The sequence below is a fragment of the Accipiter gentilis genome, chromosome 1, assembly GCF_929443795.1.
Source record: "Accipiter gentilis chromosome 1, bAccGen1.1, whole genome shotgun sequence".
NCBI classification, from domain to species: domain Eukaryota; kingdom Metazoa; phylum Chordata; class Aves; order Accipitriformes; family Accipitridae; genus Astur; species Astur gentilis.
This window is the reverse complement of record NC_064880.1, coordinates 5448445-5465639: the sequence shown is the minus strand read 5'-3', so window position 1 is coordinate 5465639 and position 17195 is coordinate 5448445. Positions and strand designations below refer to the sequence as shown.

Genomic DNA, 17195 nt, shown 5'->3' with positions numbered 1-17195 from the left:
TTAGTGAGAGATGTAAACATTATCAAAGATTTCAACTAAGAAGGACAGTAATTCAATTCTGTGAATTAAGTGCTGCTTTTGGCAAAAACATTTATAACTATCACTCTGTCTATATTAATTAGGTTCAGAAATTACAGCTACACAAAAATATAACTTTTATGGAAAGTACAAAATATCATAGATGACCTAATGTTGTTATTGTTGATTATTAAAGTTGTCTTGTCTGTTCCTCTCATTTTCCCACACTGCTGTTGAGTTAGGCAAGCTGTGTCATAAAGAAAGGAAAAACACATGCACACACACCCCCCACGCCACATATGCCCACACATAAAATAACAATTTTTATTTGGTCATACCTTATAGCTGATGTATAAAATATAATTTGTTATATAAAATAATCAGGAATTCTTAGCTTATCAAATTAACTGCTAAGTACCTATTATGATGCAAGACAACCCATTAAGTCAGTAAAAGGTTCCTAAAAAAAAAATAACATCCAGCAACACTGCAATATCAGCATACTAGTTTGACAACAGAAGACATAACCAACAAGAGCACAGCAATTGACTAAAACAGGAGCTTGATCCCATGTTGCTTTTTGGGGATTCTATTTCCTGCTACATCTGCTGATAGCAGATGTTGAAATCGAGCAAACACCACCACAAGTAGGTAGCTTTGGCACTGTAGCAAAAAAGCTAAAAATAAGAGTAGGGAACACGCCACTCAACTGAAACAACCTGTAACAACAGTAATGGTTCAGATACCTACCTTCCTTTGGGTTCTGCTTAAATTGGGCAGAGAGTGAATTCAGGAAGATAACATCTCTGTCTCGGTCCTTCCAAGAGACTCTGAAGATCTTACAGACCAGCTGTAAAGCTTGCTCCTCAGATACTTCAGACCCAGACAGAGGTTCCTTGGTTGGGAAGGGTTAAAAACAAAACAAAACAAAAATTCAACTTATTTGCAATGGTATTAGTCAAGTCACAATTCACAATCAGATGCAGGTCTTCTTTAAATTGCTTCAAACTAACTCTTAATGGTAAATTTTGTATACTTATGAAGGAATACAGATGTATTTGTCAAAATGTATTTGGAAAAAAACCCTAAAGTAACACAAGAGATGCAGAATAGATTAGTAGTAGCAGAAATACATCCAGTAGGAAGCAAATTCCCAAAACACATTTGAAAACAGTACACTAGAAGGGAAATTTAACCAACATACCTATGATGTCTGCTTTAAGGAATTAATTTGGGATTCCAAGGAATTTTAAGAGTTTCTTGTAAAAAAGCACAGGAAGGAGCGAGCTTCCCCAAGTCTTTCCTGCTTTCAAATCTTTGCCCAAGATAAAGACATCTTTCACTTGAATTCAGTCAAGACAGGACAAAAGACTCAAGAATTTGCTTCGTTCCCCTTTCTTCCAAAAAAAGGAACATTATGTAAACTGTGCTCAAAATGAAAAACTAGTTTCTCTAAAAAGAATGCTACTGTATATAGTGGCTAGCAAAGGTTAAATGGGAGGGCTCTTATAATCCTAAGGCAGCTTTGAGTGTACACCTGAAAAAATGGTGGAATACAAACAAATAAAACTCAAGTAATTAGCCCTGCAATATGAGGAGAGGTAGCATTTAAAAACATTTCCAAAACATACACGACAAGCCGGCAACATAACTGACCTCCCCTACACTCTTCTACCAACACTGTAAAAGCAACATAATATACAAACAATTCAGCTGCGTAGAATTTCAAAGATGGGAAAGTTTTAGCTTCGAGGCTATTTTCCTGCAAGAGCTCTCCTGCAAGTTGTAGATATTTACTAGACAAAAACCAAATTTCTGATATTTGACTAATACAAGTGCACATTGTACTGCTATGTATCATACTTATTGAGACAGTTAATACTTTCTTCTTTTAGAAAAATAAGTCAATGAGGAAGAACAAAATGCAGGTTGCCACTACAAAGCTCCCTTTTTCCCTTTAAATTTGAGACCTCATAAAGGCCACCAGGTAACAACACTGTACCCTCTACAAAAGCTTTCCCTCAAATCATTTAATAAACCATAAATTTTGGCACATAAATATATTTTCATTGCATTAATCACTCTAGTAGTATTCTACTGTTTTCAAGCACTTCTGCCTATTTCTGCAAAGAAAGCTTTATTACAGACACCATTTCCAATGCAGAAAACCAAGCAAGAAAATCTTTTGCTCATAAATGAGGACTATCCTGTCTCCTATCCTCTTAACTTTCTGGTATCTCTAAACGAGTAAGAGGAATTGAACCAAGTTTGCAAAGCTTTATTTTAGTTTCCACTGCTCTCCCCCCACCCACTTCAAGATTGCCCTTGATTTCAAGCTATTTATTTCATAGTAGCACAATGCAAGCTGTCCAACTGACTGATTTGCAGCTACGAATTGACTGGAGAGGATTCTGCGGCAGGGTTATTGCTACATGGCTTTAAGCCAGGCTTTTACCAACTGACCTTATTACTGACAGTGCAGGAATAAACAAAGACATCTAATGAGCACTGCAAGAACTGTTGTAGAAACTTCACTACACTGATGTCCCATTTCTTTATGGCTTTATTTCACGTGGGCCTTAAAAATCAAAGAGGACAATTTCAGGAGTGAATGAGAGCTTTGTTTCTTTCTTTTTCTACTTTAAAGGTTTCTACCACCTGTCTAAACCTTGATGGCTAAATATTCTTATTTATTTTCTTGTAATATTAAGAAAACCTTACTACATAGCATTACTTCAGCATACATAACATTTGAAGCAGTACTTCGTTAGCAGACCTCTAAATGCTATACAAATAAGCTGCAACAGCCTTCAGAAGTGTCTTCAGAAATATTTCTTCAGGCCTACTCCATATTAAAAAAACAGATCTGGGCATTAATAGGTCACTTCATTGTAGGATATATAACAAAAACATTTTCTTCAGAGTTCACAAACCAATGTGAGACAATTGAAATGCAGCTTTGATATTGGAAGTTTAGTCTTTTTTTCCTTCCCACAAATTTTAATGAGGAAATGCAGTGAAGAAATTGTTCACAAATGACATCTGAGGGCTAGTGCCATCCTCTCAAGAGCACGTATTCAAAATATGGAGATAACTGAATTCACTGCAAGCTGAAACTTTGCATCACTCCTCCATCCAGCCAACATAAAACAGACTAACCTTATCCGTCAGACTCCTTTTCTCTCTGCGATCGTTCTCATCAACCTCCATGTTTTCAATTCCTGAATCCACATCTACTTGGGACATGCTGTAAGGGGAAATAAAAGAAGGCGGCCATTAACTTGTAGAAAGTCAAAGACAGTGCTCTGTAAGATGCTGACTGAAGGAGCGTCACCTTAAGTAGAAGCAACAGAGAAAAAACAATCCAACAGGAACAGCCATATGCACAAAGAGCAATTAAAATCACTTGCTGATAAATGCTTCTCATATCACATTTATTTTGAATTCAAAAAACACAATTCTTAATTTTTTCAGCAGGCAATACTAACTACACAGCTATCACATTCCATAACCTTTTCTTTTTTAAACAGAGTAGCTGAATTTCCCCCACCAGACACACTCATCACTTAATGTATAAGATAATGCTTTGTCTTTTATCACTTTAGGTCATGAATTCCCATTAAAACCAGACTAGAAAAAGCATTACAGTGGTCTAAACAGTGTGTCATATTTAAGCATTAAACCCTATTGCATTGACACAGCTGTAAGTGAGAAATGGCAGAATATTTTCCCATGTAAGTGGTTTTGATGATTAGCATGGCACAGTATTTGCCAGCTCATTCAAGCTGCATTTTTTACCTTTTCTCACAGGAGACACTATCAATATCCATGCTCTGAGACCGAGAGAGAGACTGAGATTGTGTTTCAAGGCTGTTAGATGGAGAACTGCTGAGTGAACTCACTCCTTCGCTGCTCTGGCTTCGGTGGGCTACTCCTAGAGAAAAGGCACCACCAAGATTACTACTACAGAGATGAGAAGGCACTACACAATTATTTGGATGGAAAAGGAAAGGTTTTTCAATACAGCTCTTAACCGTTCTTAGTAATGCATTAGGAAATAAATGTTAATAATATTCACATTTGACTACAGATAATCACATTTTCTACCTCCCCTTGTAGCAGCAATATAGGAATGCTTACCTGCATTACAACACAGAGAACAAAACTAAATTTGCACCCATGAAGTGCTCAGAGATTCACTCCCATTAAAAAAAAAAAGCACTAGCAAACTGATCTCTGGTAAGATTGCTCTGTATACTACCTTAAAACTTTGTCAAAGCCCCTCTAAAGTCTGTCCTACCAGAATAAGACTTCACACTGGGTCATTACAACAGAATTAATTTGCGTGAGGATACAGGACAAATCTGAGTTCTGATAGTCTTCCCACAAAACCTCCCACAATTTACTAGGAAATGATCAGTACTCTTCCTCCTCCACAAGAATAAAATAAGCATCCAAGAAGTCCTAACAACATGCATCGAGTGCAACACCAGCAAATGGAAAGCAATATAATGGCTTTGGACCACAGCTGATGAGCATCAGGATATGAACAGATGCAATGAAGACTTTCACTTTGCAACAAAGACTTCTTCGGAGAAGTGTTAGATACTAGCATGGTAGGAGGAAAGTTATATGCATATAATTCCAAATAATCCAGAAGCAGCCTTGCATTCAATAACAACGGAAGTTGAATAAGTTCTACAAACATCTAAATGAAGACAGCTCTTAAGTGTAGTCTATTCTTAAAACCTGTGCCTAGTGACACAGTTTGAAATCATGATTTATAATAAAGTAGCATTAATTGCAAGCTACAACTGTAGTTTTAGCAGTATCAGGTATTTGCATGTCAGCAAACAGACTCCTAGAAGAAATAAGAAAAAAGGTATTATTCATCTGTTCAAGAAGAAAGCAGCAGTGAATTTCACTCCTTTGGGTTCTTTTGACTGCCATTTACAAGACATTGCCCAAACAGTATTAGGTTTCAGGTGAGAAGCATAAAACCAGATCGACAACCTATTTTTAAATTCCAGCACTGGTTGTGTTTCAGTATTACTACTGAAAATGCAAGAAGCTTGTCCTGCATTTACGGCAGCAACACATTCTGAAATTAGCAGTGGCAGCAGCAAAACAGAACAAATCAGGATTATGCTCTTTGACACAAGCTGTTTGTTTCCAAGCACCTTTCCCAAAGCTTTTCCAGGTCTTGAAACAATTCATTTTACAGGAACAAAACTACAGAAGGCAGAAAAAAAAAAAAAATCACATTTAGAAGACAGTTTGCTGAAGAACAACTAGATATTCAGCATAGGAGGGAGGAAAAGTTGCTTCATTCTACTGCTTTGAAACTCCTGTTTTACTTCCCTCGGTATAAAAAGTTTATATTTAACTCCTTATATTAGTCTGGAAATTGGTCACTATCCAGAAAACACTCACATCTTCAAATAAAAAGTGGAAAAGATGTGTGAGGTAAAATTAATCTGCACTGGTATTCAGAAAGAAATTTAACAAGCAGATTGTCCAAATACCTATATTCTATAACTGAAGATATGTAAAAACACTCTAAGATATAGGAGGAGAACACAGAATGCGTATGTAACTTGCACATATCACAAAATACTTGCTAATGTAAATTTTACTCAGTTTTGTTCGAAGCTTCTATGCTTTGGTTAGTAACTTTAGGGCTATAGCTAGGTATTATCATTCATTCACAAACAACATTCAAACAACATTGAGCCCATTAAGTTTTCAGTATGAAAAGAAGAAGAGTGATAGGAACCAAGATCTCCAAGAAAAGTTCGATTTCACTTAACCACCTATGTGCCAACATCAACGTCTGTAAAAGACCTCACCTAGGAAGCAGGAAAATGTAAAGAAAAACTCCATTTCAGTTCTAAATGGCTATTTCCTCCAGTCCTGGAATTTTAGTGATGCATTTAGCTTTGACACTGAAAGTCCTTGCGCAAGGTACAGGCCCAAAGCCTAGTACAGTTTCTCCACAAAACCAAGGATACAGAAATATCAAGTATAGTATCTGAACTGAGCAGAGTTGCTTAGATCAATCAGGTTAAATAAAAGCAATTTTGAAAAGCTGAACTTCAATGATGTAGTTTCCCTAGAGATAACACCCAGCAGAAGTATGCTGTCCGTGGCAGGGGAAGGCTGACTTCAGCAGGGTATTCCACCATGTCACTGATTTAATATATCCCAGTTACAGCCTTGTTTTCCTTCAGTACATCACCAATTATAGAGTCAGTCCTCCTTGAGTCCTTCCTCTCTCCTCCTCCCTCTTCCTAAAGAAAAAGCTAGCTAAGTCAGTGGATAAAGAGACTAGAGCAAACATGGCTTACCAAGGTGAAGTGCTTTGTTCTACATTCCCTTGGGGTCTTACTCCCACTGCCAAGAAAACGTACTTTAACAGTTATGTTGCAGCACTCATTAACAGGCCTCTTCAAAAAAACCGCCCTACCTACCACCTACCACCTTTTCACAACAAATCTCCCAGAATTTACTTCCATCATCTATACTTTGCTGGATCAGGTATACAATAAAATACCCACCGCACTACGTTCCAGTTTTCCTTAAAAAAAAACAAACAAAAACAATAGCATACAGAGACATGTAAAAATTAAGACTGCACACTCAGTATGTGTGTCTGTCATTGATACACTGGTTTTAGGCTCTCCAAAATATTTTCAAAACACATACAAAATAATGACCATATTTTCCATGAAATTGATGTGCAAGTCTGATCTCACCATGATATGCAACTTCTTATAAAAATGGATGCTTTACAAGCACACTATTCTGTCGGGGCTCTCTGTTATGTCCAAATAAATTAAAATCCTCTGCAGTCATTTTAGCCTACTGCTCAAGAGAACTCCTTCCTGCAAACCACACCGCATTAGCTGAGTCTTCATTTATGCTAAATAAATACAGCAGATAATTAGTTGTGAACATTTTTTCCTGATCTATTCCCCAGTTTAACCATATCTCTTACCCTGGTGAGAAAAAGACACGCATTATTAAATTGCTGCAATCAATCTAGTCCATGTAATTAGGTACTGTCCAGTGCACATAGATGAATTCTTAAAACAGAATTTCTAAGGTCTTAGCTATCTGACCACTTCAAACCATGATAAACGTGTCTGCCAATACAGGAACATTTCTACCTTCAAGTACACGTTTCCACACCTCCTCCTCTGTTGGCATTATCGTTTATACAGTTGTACAGTAAGATGGATCAGGATCTCATCTATTTGAAAACTAACCATTTACTCTTCCTGCATTAGTTTTCACCTGGATTAAGTCCATGATCCACCTCACCATACAGTTGCTAAGGACAACAGAGGAAGAGACAGTGAGAAATACTCCTTTCAGCAGGGATCAGACCTAAGATGGGTTAAAAGCAGTCATGTAACCACAAGCAGAGTGAAAACACTAAAGTGACCTCTGTACTGTTCTGAGAAAAAAAAAAGTCACCTTTGCTTCTGGGTTGGTGTCTATAATCATGAGGAAAATACACAGTGTTAAATTCCATCTGCAATGAGCTTTTCTCAGGAAATGCTTTTGATAGCTTTTTCTCTATCCTGCTTTGGATACAAGGCAACAAAATAAGCAGGAAGGAGTCGCTTCTAGGTATTTCAGAACAGCACTGTAATTAAATTACAAGATTTAGGCTTGTAAATTATGGTACTTGCCAAAGGGAAAAACATAAAGTTTCAGAAAGCAAATGGGTAAACAGATAAAGTATTCCGCACGCTTATCAAGAGCATTGGAAAAAATATTTTTTCTATCAAATTATTAGAAATCCCCTCGAGCACTGTGTGCAGTTTTGGGTGCCTCAATATAAGGACATCAAACAGTTGGATTCAATGATCTTAAGGGCCTTTTCCAACCTAAGTGATTCTATGATATTGAAAACCTGTTTAAAACAATATTGACATCTGTTTTGAGATGGGTTTTGTCAACCTCTTAATAACACAACATGCAAAACAATTTAAGTTTTCAGACAAAGATCACAATAGTGGAAAATATGCCAATTTGTTTTGATTTCCAAGATATCCAACTTGAAATCAAAATTATTATTTTTTCAGGTCAAAAGTGGTATTATATATAAGAATATTGTCTTCACCTCTCTACAAAGCAAGCAGATGAGGCATTACTTGTATCTTCTGAAATAAACACCATCTGTAAATATTCTACTTGTATTCACTCCAGTAAATAGTGAAATTGGCAAAGTAATACAAAGGAGAAAGCAAATACTTTATTCTTATGTTGGCAACACACAGTCACAGCCTACTATTTTTAGTTGTGCCAAATGCTAGTAATTAAAGATCAAAAATGAACTTGGGACTGACTAAATTGTACCTAGAAATCAATCAATAAAAACTGTGTTGCAAGACTGAAAAGGCTTTTTTCCTGTCTCCTTGACAGATCGGCTTTCTTTCCTGTAATATTTTGTAATATCAAACTGTATTACCAACTTCAAGCTTTGGTAACCCGTATTTTAGATGCCATTAGTTTACTGATACCTGGAAGACAATTGTATCTAACCATTTATTACCTGGAAAAAGAAAACAAAAAGTACTTTCATTCATCATTTTAGGCTGTTTCTTTCTGAAAATTATTTTTAGTACCAGCAGAAATAACACCAGTAATAATGTTTATTTTCTAAAGATAAGGAGTTGCATAATAACTTTCACTAGACATCCAATAATAATTTTTTTTCCTAACATGCCAGCCTACCTGATGCACCAATTGGAGAGGTAGCTGGGGTCATGCTATGGACATTTAGGCCTAGACTATGGGATGGCCCCGGGGCTGGTGCTACTACAGGTGGTCCAGGCGGGGTCTCTCTCTGCGGTGATGTAAGCGGTGTAGTAGGCTGGGAAGATGGTCCACCTGCCAACCGAGCAAGGCGCCTTCGACGAATCTGCACAAAGGAAATAAAATAATAGCAAATAAACAAGTTCGTTTGCACGTACATATGCACACGCATCCCATTGTTGCCCTTTGGCACTCCTACACAGCAGGGGTATTCACTCCTGTGAAACCGCAAATATAGAAACTTTGCTTGATAACCTGCTACATGGAGCTGAGTCTCACTGCCATTTCTCTGTTCTAAGTGACAGTACTAAAATACCCTTGATGTTTAGATTTTAAGTATGTATTTGCTGCCTTGGAAAACCATTTGCGCTGGAGAATACCATGTTTGCCCCTGTTTGGTTGCGAAAGACAAGTTAAACTTCTACTGCTCAGCGATTTCAAACCCTATAACACTCCTCCCCATTTATTTTGGCATTTGATGAAACAAACAGCATTAATCTGATAAAAGGGACCATATGAATATGACCTTTGCCTTAATTTCACACCACATAATACTAATAAAAACACCCGTGCTAAAGAAGATCCAGTTGAAAAGTTATTAAAGACTGCTGTCCAAGTTTATCTGAAATAAACCTGCAACACTAAAAAGATGCAACTCAACTGCTGGACAGAAGCATCTTGAGAAGTAGAGACAGACAGTAAACAACATCCTCTCATCACCTAGAGACATTCCACCACACAGAATTTAAAAAAACAGTTTTTGCACATTACTAGTAAGACAGAGAAGCACCTGCCTTCAAAATCCAACTTCAGAAAACTTACGAACCTAGTTATTAGAATTAGTATGTGACCGCATAACACTAATATTATACTTGAGAATTAAATAGACAAAATAGAACTTATAAAATTCATAATTTGTAACTGCTTCAAGTTTCACTTGAAGCATAAATGAAAAACAGAAAATAAATTATTTATTATCGCAAGCTGTCTCAGAGGATCTGTTCCTAAAGCTTACACCTTTAGCTCAAAATAGGCCTGGCACAAAATAAAAGTATCATATTTGATGGTGTCCACTCCCTGCAAAAATAAACAATTCATGTTATTCTCTTTGTATTATGATACTCAAGCATTGCATGGAATGTATCAGTTTTCATTTCTGCGCATAATCCTAAAGAACTGCCAAGCAAGTGAAAGAGCGAACAAAAGATTTGTGTCAAGTCAATGTCTACGCTACATTACTGTAGTCATTTAATGGCCTGTGAAACCTACTCCAACAGGAAGAACAGAGCAAATTAAATCAGACTTCAAAAACTGTGGGAAAACAGTGTCTGGAACTACATCTCCCTCCATGACATGTGTCACCACATGAACATGGAAGGCAGCTAGAAATTTTTTCTTTTTTTTTTTTTTAAGACAAAAAAAAGGCTACTATTAGAACACCTTAATACCTCCTCCTTGTCAAGCAAATTAGGGGAGGTTATTGCATAAATTGTTTAGCTTTGCCATAAGTAGCTGTACATACTAGGGTCTCAAAAAAGTGGGTTTTTTTAAGTATCTTCAATTTTTCTCCACTTCTCTCTTACATATTAATTTTTTCAGCTGCTTCTCTGAAAAAAAACTACAGAACTACTTCACTCCTCAGAGGCATACCTGAGAAAGTGTCAGCTACACGTCCCCATACCCATTTACCCAGTTGTTGAAGTCAAATGAAGTGTTCATAGCTCACAAAGCAGTACCAAAAATATTATCAGTAAAACAACCTAGCTGAATTGAAATCTCTTTGAATTAGGGGGTTGAATTGAAGTTTTAAAAGCTGTTTCCTTACCATTCAACTGATCTATAACCATGTTTTCCAGATAAAGGAATGGCAGGGAGGAATGGAGAAAAAAAAGAAGATACAAGCGCACACACAAACAGCCCATATATGCAGAAGTGGCTGAGGGAGAAAGATGAAGATTAATTATGTAAAATGCAATAAAAATAAATTGCTGTGAAACTTTTCCACAACTGTTCATATTAATTCTTGTTAGCTAGTTCCAAATCTGATGTTAGGAAGGAAATATGTGAGGAGAAAAAGGCATAGGTAATAATAAATATATTTATCAATTTATTCTCAAATACAGTCAAACATTAGTTACTCAATCAAGGTCATATCCCTCACAAGGTATGATCTGCACAAAACTTCTCTTCATCATCTCCCAGTTTCACGCAGATAATTGAGGTCACTTGTGCCACTCAGCATTCCTTCACCTACAGTGCTAGGCTAGATCAATGCCAAAGCTACATCAACACCAGCTGCAATCATCGCTGTTGAAATAGGAGGACACCAAGACAAACTTTCTGCCTTGTATTTGTCACTCTTAGTCCATCAACCACCCATGTTTCTTACGGATCAATCCCCCAGACTGTAACCTGCCCTGAAAAAAATTCTGGGAAGGGCATGGAACAAAGAAATCTGCACAGCCACCAAGCTGCTTTTACATAAGATACTGCAATTAAAACTAATGCAAGATTTCTCCCTACCCCTTTAAGGATGATAGGCAAATTATACTTATCTTCCTTACTGCTGAACAAATTAACATTAAAATATAAATAAACTCTGAATATTTTTTCCACTAAAAGAGACAGCTTTCACAACTGAGGATACATTTAGCAATTGTTAACGGACCAGATTTTGATCTTAGATACCCTGAGTTGCCATGTTCCTCTAAGTTTACTTAAATTATCACAGAAATTTGAGATTTGATCTCAAGATTAGAAAGTTTTAAATAAGAGAGAAAAAAAGGGAGAAACAAAGATATTATGCTAGAAAGGCAAAGGTGCAGGCTGAAAGAGAAGTTTGAGAATACAGCATAAAACTGATGCACACACTCTATCCAGTTAATTCCCTTAAGACTAAAGGGAAGACTTAAGACTAAGTGTGCCTTAAGACTAAACAGCATCAAGACAAGGGAAGATAGGCTTCATGCTCAGGGCACAACATGGGGACTCAGAAGACAGTAGCTTGTTTGCGCAATACTAGGCACAAATGAGGCCCCAACCTGTTGTCTTCACATAGCAAAAATAACATATGTTAGAATTGTGGGAGTTCAAAGTGACCTATTCTCATTTCAGACTGAATGACTCTCCAAATTACCATGAAGAAACACATGGCTGAGTTTTTTTAAAACACTTCTTAGGAAAGTTTAGGGTACCTCAATAATACCCAACCCTTGATTTCAGCAATAAGTACTTGCAATCGTGACAAATGACAAAGCTGTTAAGTATCATTGTATTACCTAACAGTGACAAGTTGTTTGGTACTAATTACTACATAGGCTATGGAACAAACAATGCCCATCTTCCCTACAGAGCACAACTCCATAATATACAGTTTAAAAGGTTAATATAAAAAAAAAAAGAAAATCTATTCAGTTGAATGGAAAAAGCACATTGTTTTTTAATTAGAACAGTTTTTGCTGGACACATCTGGACTATGTCTTTGAATAGTAGTTTTCAGAAATACGTTTTTGATCTTACTGGACTTAAAAGCAGTTAGCTGGAGACACTACAACAAACAATGTAAAAATAGCATCCTGTTAAAGCCCGTTAACTGATTATTTAATTTTGCAGCAGACCAATAAAGATATAACCAGGAAGACTGGTCCCTCAGGCTCATGCACTCTCAGTTAAAAAAAAAAATTTGTATCCACATCTGCTTTAGCGGCAACTGCTTAGTGAGGCTCTAAGGAAATTTTTTATTCTACCATAACTGTAGAGGAGTTCCAAATCTGTACAATAAAGGGTAATTTGAATGGATAGCTTTATTTTTCTTGTACTCATTAGAACATGTTAAATTGGTTTAAGAAATGCTTCATTTTGTGGTGACACTGGTCATGTTCTATGCTCAGAAAACACTACTCTAAACTACTCAAAAATCATGTAGATGTTAGAAGATGCTAAGTTCACATCATTCTTTCTGACTTTATGCCACATTTGGCTTGATTCTGCTTTTTTCTATGCAGTCCCTATACCCATCTTGTGCTACCTATCACTTGTACTAAAATTCACACGTTAAAAGGGAATTTTCTTTTCTCCCCTCCTAAAGATTTTGTTATGGTCTGAAGTGAATGACAACTTCTAGTGCTCCAACAAAGTAAACACTGACAAAATGTCAGTGAGAGACATTGTTGATACCAGTGGAAAGTATCTTCTTGAAACTAAAATATATCCTATACTCCCAAAGCCATTATCAATTGTATCTTCAAGTCACAATCTGTTAATGTTATACTTAATTATGGTTTGATACAAGAAGATAATCTAATCTACAAGAGGCTTCCCATTAATTTCAGCTTTATTTAAGTGGGTTTTTGCCTTCAGTCACTGCCAGATAAAGTTTGAATCAGATAGAAGTCACATATAATGGGTTTTAGAAGGCTATTTGACCATAGAGTCCACCTCTGATCTAGGGTCCACTATGCCAAGTAACAGTAAAGTGGAGATGTGAAGGAATATTACAACAGACTTGGCTCCAACTTTACAACGAGGGATCCATTAACAATAAGAAGTGACAGCATGACTCTCTTAAAATGATATAAGATTAAGTTTGTCTCAAGCAATCACCTAAAAAACCAGTCCACTTTAGTCCTGGCTGAACTATACTGGAAAGACATGGAAAACCTTGAGTCACTCGAGACAAACATTTTGCCAGAAAAGGTAGTTGAGTCCCTACTGGAGAACTCATTTTCTGCAGCCTCAGTTCCATGATGCAGTGGTTTTGATGATGTCAGTAATTTGCTGAAGCAGTGACACAAACAAGCTTACATAGGTTAAATAATTCTGAAATTAATCACAAAACACCTCATAATCAGATGCAGTTTAACAATCAGAAGAATTGCATGTAAACAAAGTACTCATGAAATACACCTACAAAATTAGAGATCCTTTTTCACAGTAGAAATTAACACTAGCATCCTATCCCACTCTCCCCAACATGGAAATTGTACTCTTTTTAATGCTTCCATAGAGTATGAGGACCTTCATCAAGTAAATAGCATGAAGCATTTCCTCCTAGTTCCTGCTGCAACACAGTAGGACTGCTCAATCATTATATGCAACATAATCAAAAACATCTTAACTTTTTGGAATACAAATCTGAGTGACAACAGCAGCCACCTTGCTCCACAATCCTGCCGTAAGATATGGCACAGAACAAAAATAACTTCTTTTGATCCTCCCTGCTGTATAAATACAGCAATGAGCCTATGCTGCAGCTGGCCCAACACAATACACTTCATATGTATACAGTACACTTTAATGTGAAAATATTATTTTAAAGAGATGAGGGAAGATTGAAAGTTGTACATGATTTGGGCATTACATTGGGACAGTGGAAAACTCCCTATATCCTGATCAGTACCATGACAGGATTCATTTCAGAGTCCTCCAGTACATGAGCAAAACATAATATCTTACTGTATATTTTTTAAAAAAATAAAAAGGAAAACACCACCCTTTAAAAGAAAGAAACAGTTCACATTATTCCACGTCAGATGTGTGTCAATCACAACATAACACGTATAACTCTTAAGTGAAAGAGCAAGAGGTTGAACAAATTTTAAAAAACTAAATCAAAGGAAGCATCGGAAAACTGGCAAGCCTGTTTCAAACTGTTTCAAGAAGAAATTATATTAAATACAAGATCACACACACACCTCCCTTGCTTCTCAGCAAAGAGTCCGAGAAAGCAAGATTTTAAGTGTTTTACGATGTTAAAAAGTAAGGGGTTTTTTTAAGTCACACACGGAGAACATATAAAACGCCTAGTGTGGAACACAGGAAGGAGACATCCTCCAGACAAAGACTACCTGGCAGATGGAAGCAGAGAACAAACAATTAACCCCGAGAGAAGCAGTTCAACCCCATCGGCCAGCCAGGGGGTCGCAGGTCAGGGACAGCACGGAGGAACACGAAAACCACCGAGCACAGGCACCGGGCGAAGGCAGAGCGCCTCAGTAACGCTCCTTCCCACATCCAGGTTTCTCCTCGGGGTCAGGAAAAGGGCCCAGGAACGGCCACGGCGCCCTCTCCCCGCTGTGGGGCCCGCCCGCCCCCTCAGGCCCCGCGGCCCACAGACTCACCTCATCCGCGCTCAGCTCCTCCATCGCCTTCCTCTTAATGGTGAACGGAGGGAGGGCGCTTTCCTCCGCCCCGCCGAGGGGCAGTTCCGAGGAAGCGCTCTCCTGTCGCCTCTACCCCCCGGGGGCGCCTCACAAGGGCATCTCCGGGGCGGCCGCGCCGCGCCTCGCCCGCCGGCTGCCGGCCCCGCCGCCGCCGCCGCCGCCCCCGGCCCCGGCCCACCCGCTCCCTGACGCCCGCCCGCCCGCGCCTCAACTGCCGCCGCGCCCCACCGCGGCCGAGGAGAAGCCGCCTCCCCCGGCTGCCCCAGCCCACCCGCGCCCCTCGGCCTCAGCCCCCGCCCGCGCCGCGGCCCCTGCCCCGCGCAGAGATTATTCATCAAAACAAGAGGGCGGCGGCGGCCATCTTGGGGCGGGATCACGTGAGACCACCCGGCGCCGCGGAGGGAGCCGGGCATGCCGGGCCCCCGCCGTTGCGCAGAACCAATGGCAGCGCCGGGAGGCGGGGCGGGGCGGGGCGCGGCGCGGCGGGAGGGGCGGCCCGCGCGCGCCATGGCAACGGGGGAGAGGGCGGGGCTGAGGGGGGGCGGCCGTGAGGAGAGGGAGAGGGCCGGGGAAGGGGGCCCGGGACCGCGGGGATGGACGAGCTGGGGAGCGGGTCGGTGAGGGGTGGGGAGCAGGGCGGGAAGGAGGCAGCTGCCCGCCGGCAGACGCGTCGCCGCTTGGCCGGAGGCGGGAGCAGCCCCGCAGGTATGGACGTCGGGGTGCAAGGTGGGGTTAGGCTACTGAAGTCTTGCCGTTGTAGTGGGTCTGTACAGGCTCCGCTTCTCTGGGGTGTTAGCCCACTTCTAAGTGACGAATACTACGGGCTTTTTGTCTAACCGTTACCGTCCGTGTAACGCATCGAGGGAAAACGAAGGCGCTAAGCCCCCAGTGAGTACTGGGCCTTAGCCTTTTCTAAGCGTTGTTTGAACCTGAGGTATTTTTTTCCTTTCTGGTGTAAACCCACAAACTTTTCCACACCTAGTTCTGTCATTATACCGCAAAATGGTATTTTTGTGGAACATACTCATCTTTTCCTTCTCTTTTCCCTCACCCTCGAAATAAACTCGGCTAGAGAACAAAACAGCCAGGGTCCGTCTTGACTTAAAGTGAATTGGATGGTCATTTCCAGCTCTGCTTGTTTGATCAGTTATAATACATGTAGGTGAAAAAGAAAAGGGGTTTGAGAAGTTGCTGTTTTGGAAGAGAACAAAAAAACCTGGAAGTTGCATCAGGCAGAGTTTTGCCCCAGGATGAACAGTCACTAATAATAATATCTTAACTGACAGCTCTGCACAGTGCAGCGTAGTTTGACTCACCAAGTCAAAGAATCCCATAAAAGGGGGCAACAGGATGTTCTTAAGATGGAACCAAACTGGTCCGTATGAACAAAGGGATAGGATTAAGACATATTTCCACAAGCACCGCAAATAATTATGAAGCAATAAAATAGATCAGATTTTTTTTTTCTTTTATGCATGAGCCAAATACAGTATTTGGTCTTGTGTTTAAGTACACATCTTCCTTAACATACTATATTGATTTAAAGGTGTTTGACCAAAACCAATGTTTTTGATGACTTAACCAAGGTGCTCAGAATGGGAAACCAATTCTTTTGTAAGTAATTGAATCATAATACATATTGCCGTTCTTTTTGTAGAACATATGTGTATTGTTACCTTTGATTTTTAGATTGTGTTTCATTTGGTGTTTCTTTTTGGTTTTGTTTTTCCCAGTGGAGTTGGGGCTATAATCCAAAGCACAGCCTTTTACATGATTTCACTTGCTGGTTTGTTCTTATGCTAAACTGTTGGTTTATTCCATGTTATATAATCATTGCACAGAATAGTATGCAAGAAAATTATTAGGAGACTACATACAAATTTATGTCTGAAAAGCTTTTGAGTAAAAATTAGTAACCTCAGAAGTACTTCTGATGATGTCAGGGAAGAGTTACGTGCTTTGTTTAAAAGTAGTCTGTATAAGTCTGTCACAAAGACCAACTTTTAGAAACAATAATAGCAAACTGCATTCAGTGATATGACTCCTTACATTTTTATATATAACTTGTATAACTTTTTTTTTTTTAATATCATCATTAGAGAAAGTGGTTTAGAGACTGTGAATCCTAGCTGTTCTTTTGGTTTTCCATTGTCTGTTTTGATTGTAGAATCCAGAAGCCAACACATTTCT

At 39.0% G+C, this 17195-nt stretch overlaps 1 protein-coding gene across 2 annotated transcripts in view; it reads right to left on the bottom strand.

The window, feature by feature from the left end:
- The window catches only part of UBE4B (ubiquitination factor E4B), a 41188-nt gene extending 26027 nt beyond the window's left edge, over nucleotides 1–15161 (bottom strand). For both annotated transcript variants that reach the window (XM_049799056.1, XM_049799066.1), the window contains exons 1-5: nucleotides 14964–15161; nucleotides 8764–8950; nucleotides 3817–3952; nucleotides 3178–3265; nucleotides 769–913 (exon numbers count right to left, since the gene is read on the bottom strand). In XM_049799056.1, the coding sequence (XP_049655013.1) occupies nucleotides 769–913; nucleotides 3178–3265; nucleotides 3817–3952; nucleotides 8764–8950; nucleotides 14964–14987 (580 nt within the window). In that variant the 5' untranslated portion in view covers nucleotides 14988–15161. The remainder of the gene's footprint in view (nucleotides 1–768; nucleotides 914–3177; nucleotides 3266–3816; nucleotides 3953–8763; nucleotides 8951–14963) is intronic.
- Between the last annotated feature and the right edge of the window lie 2034 nt (nucleotides 15162–17195).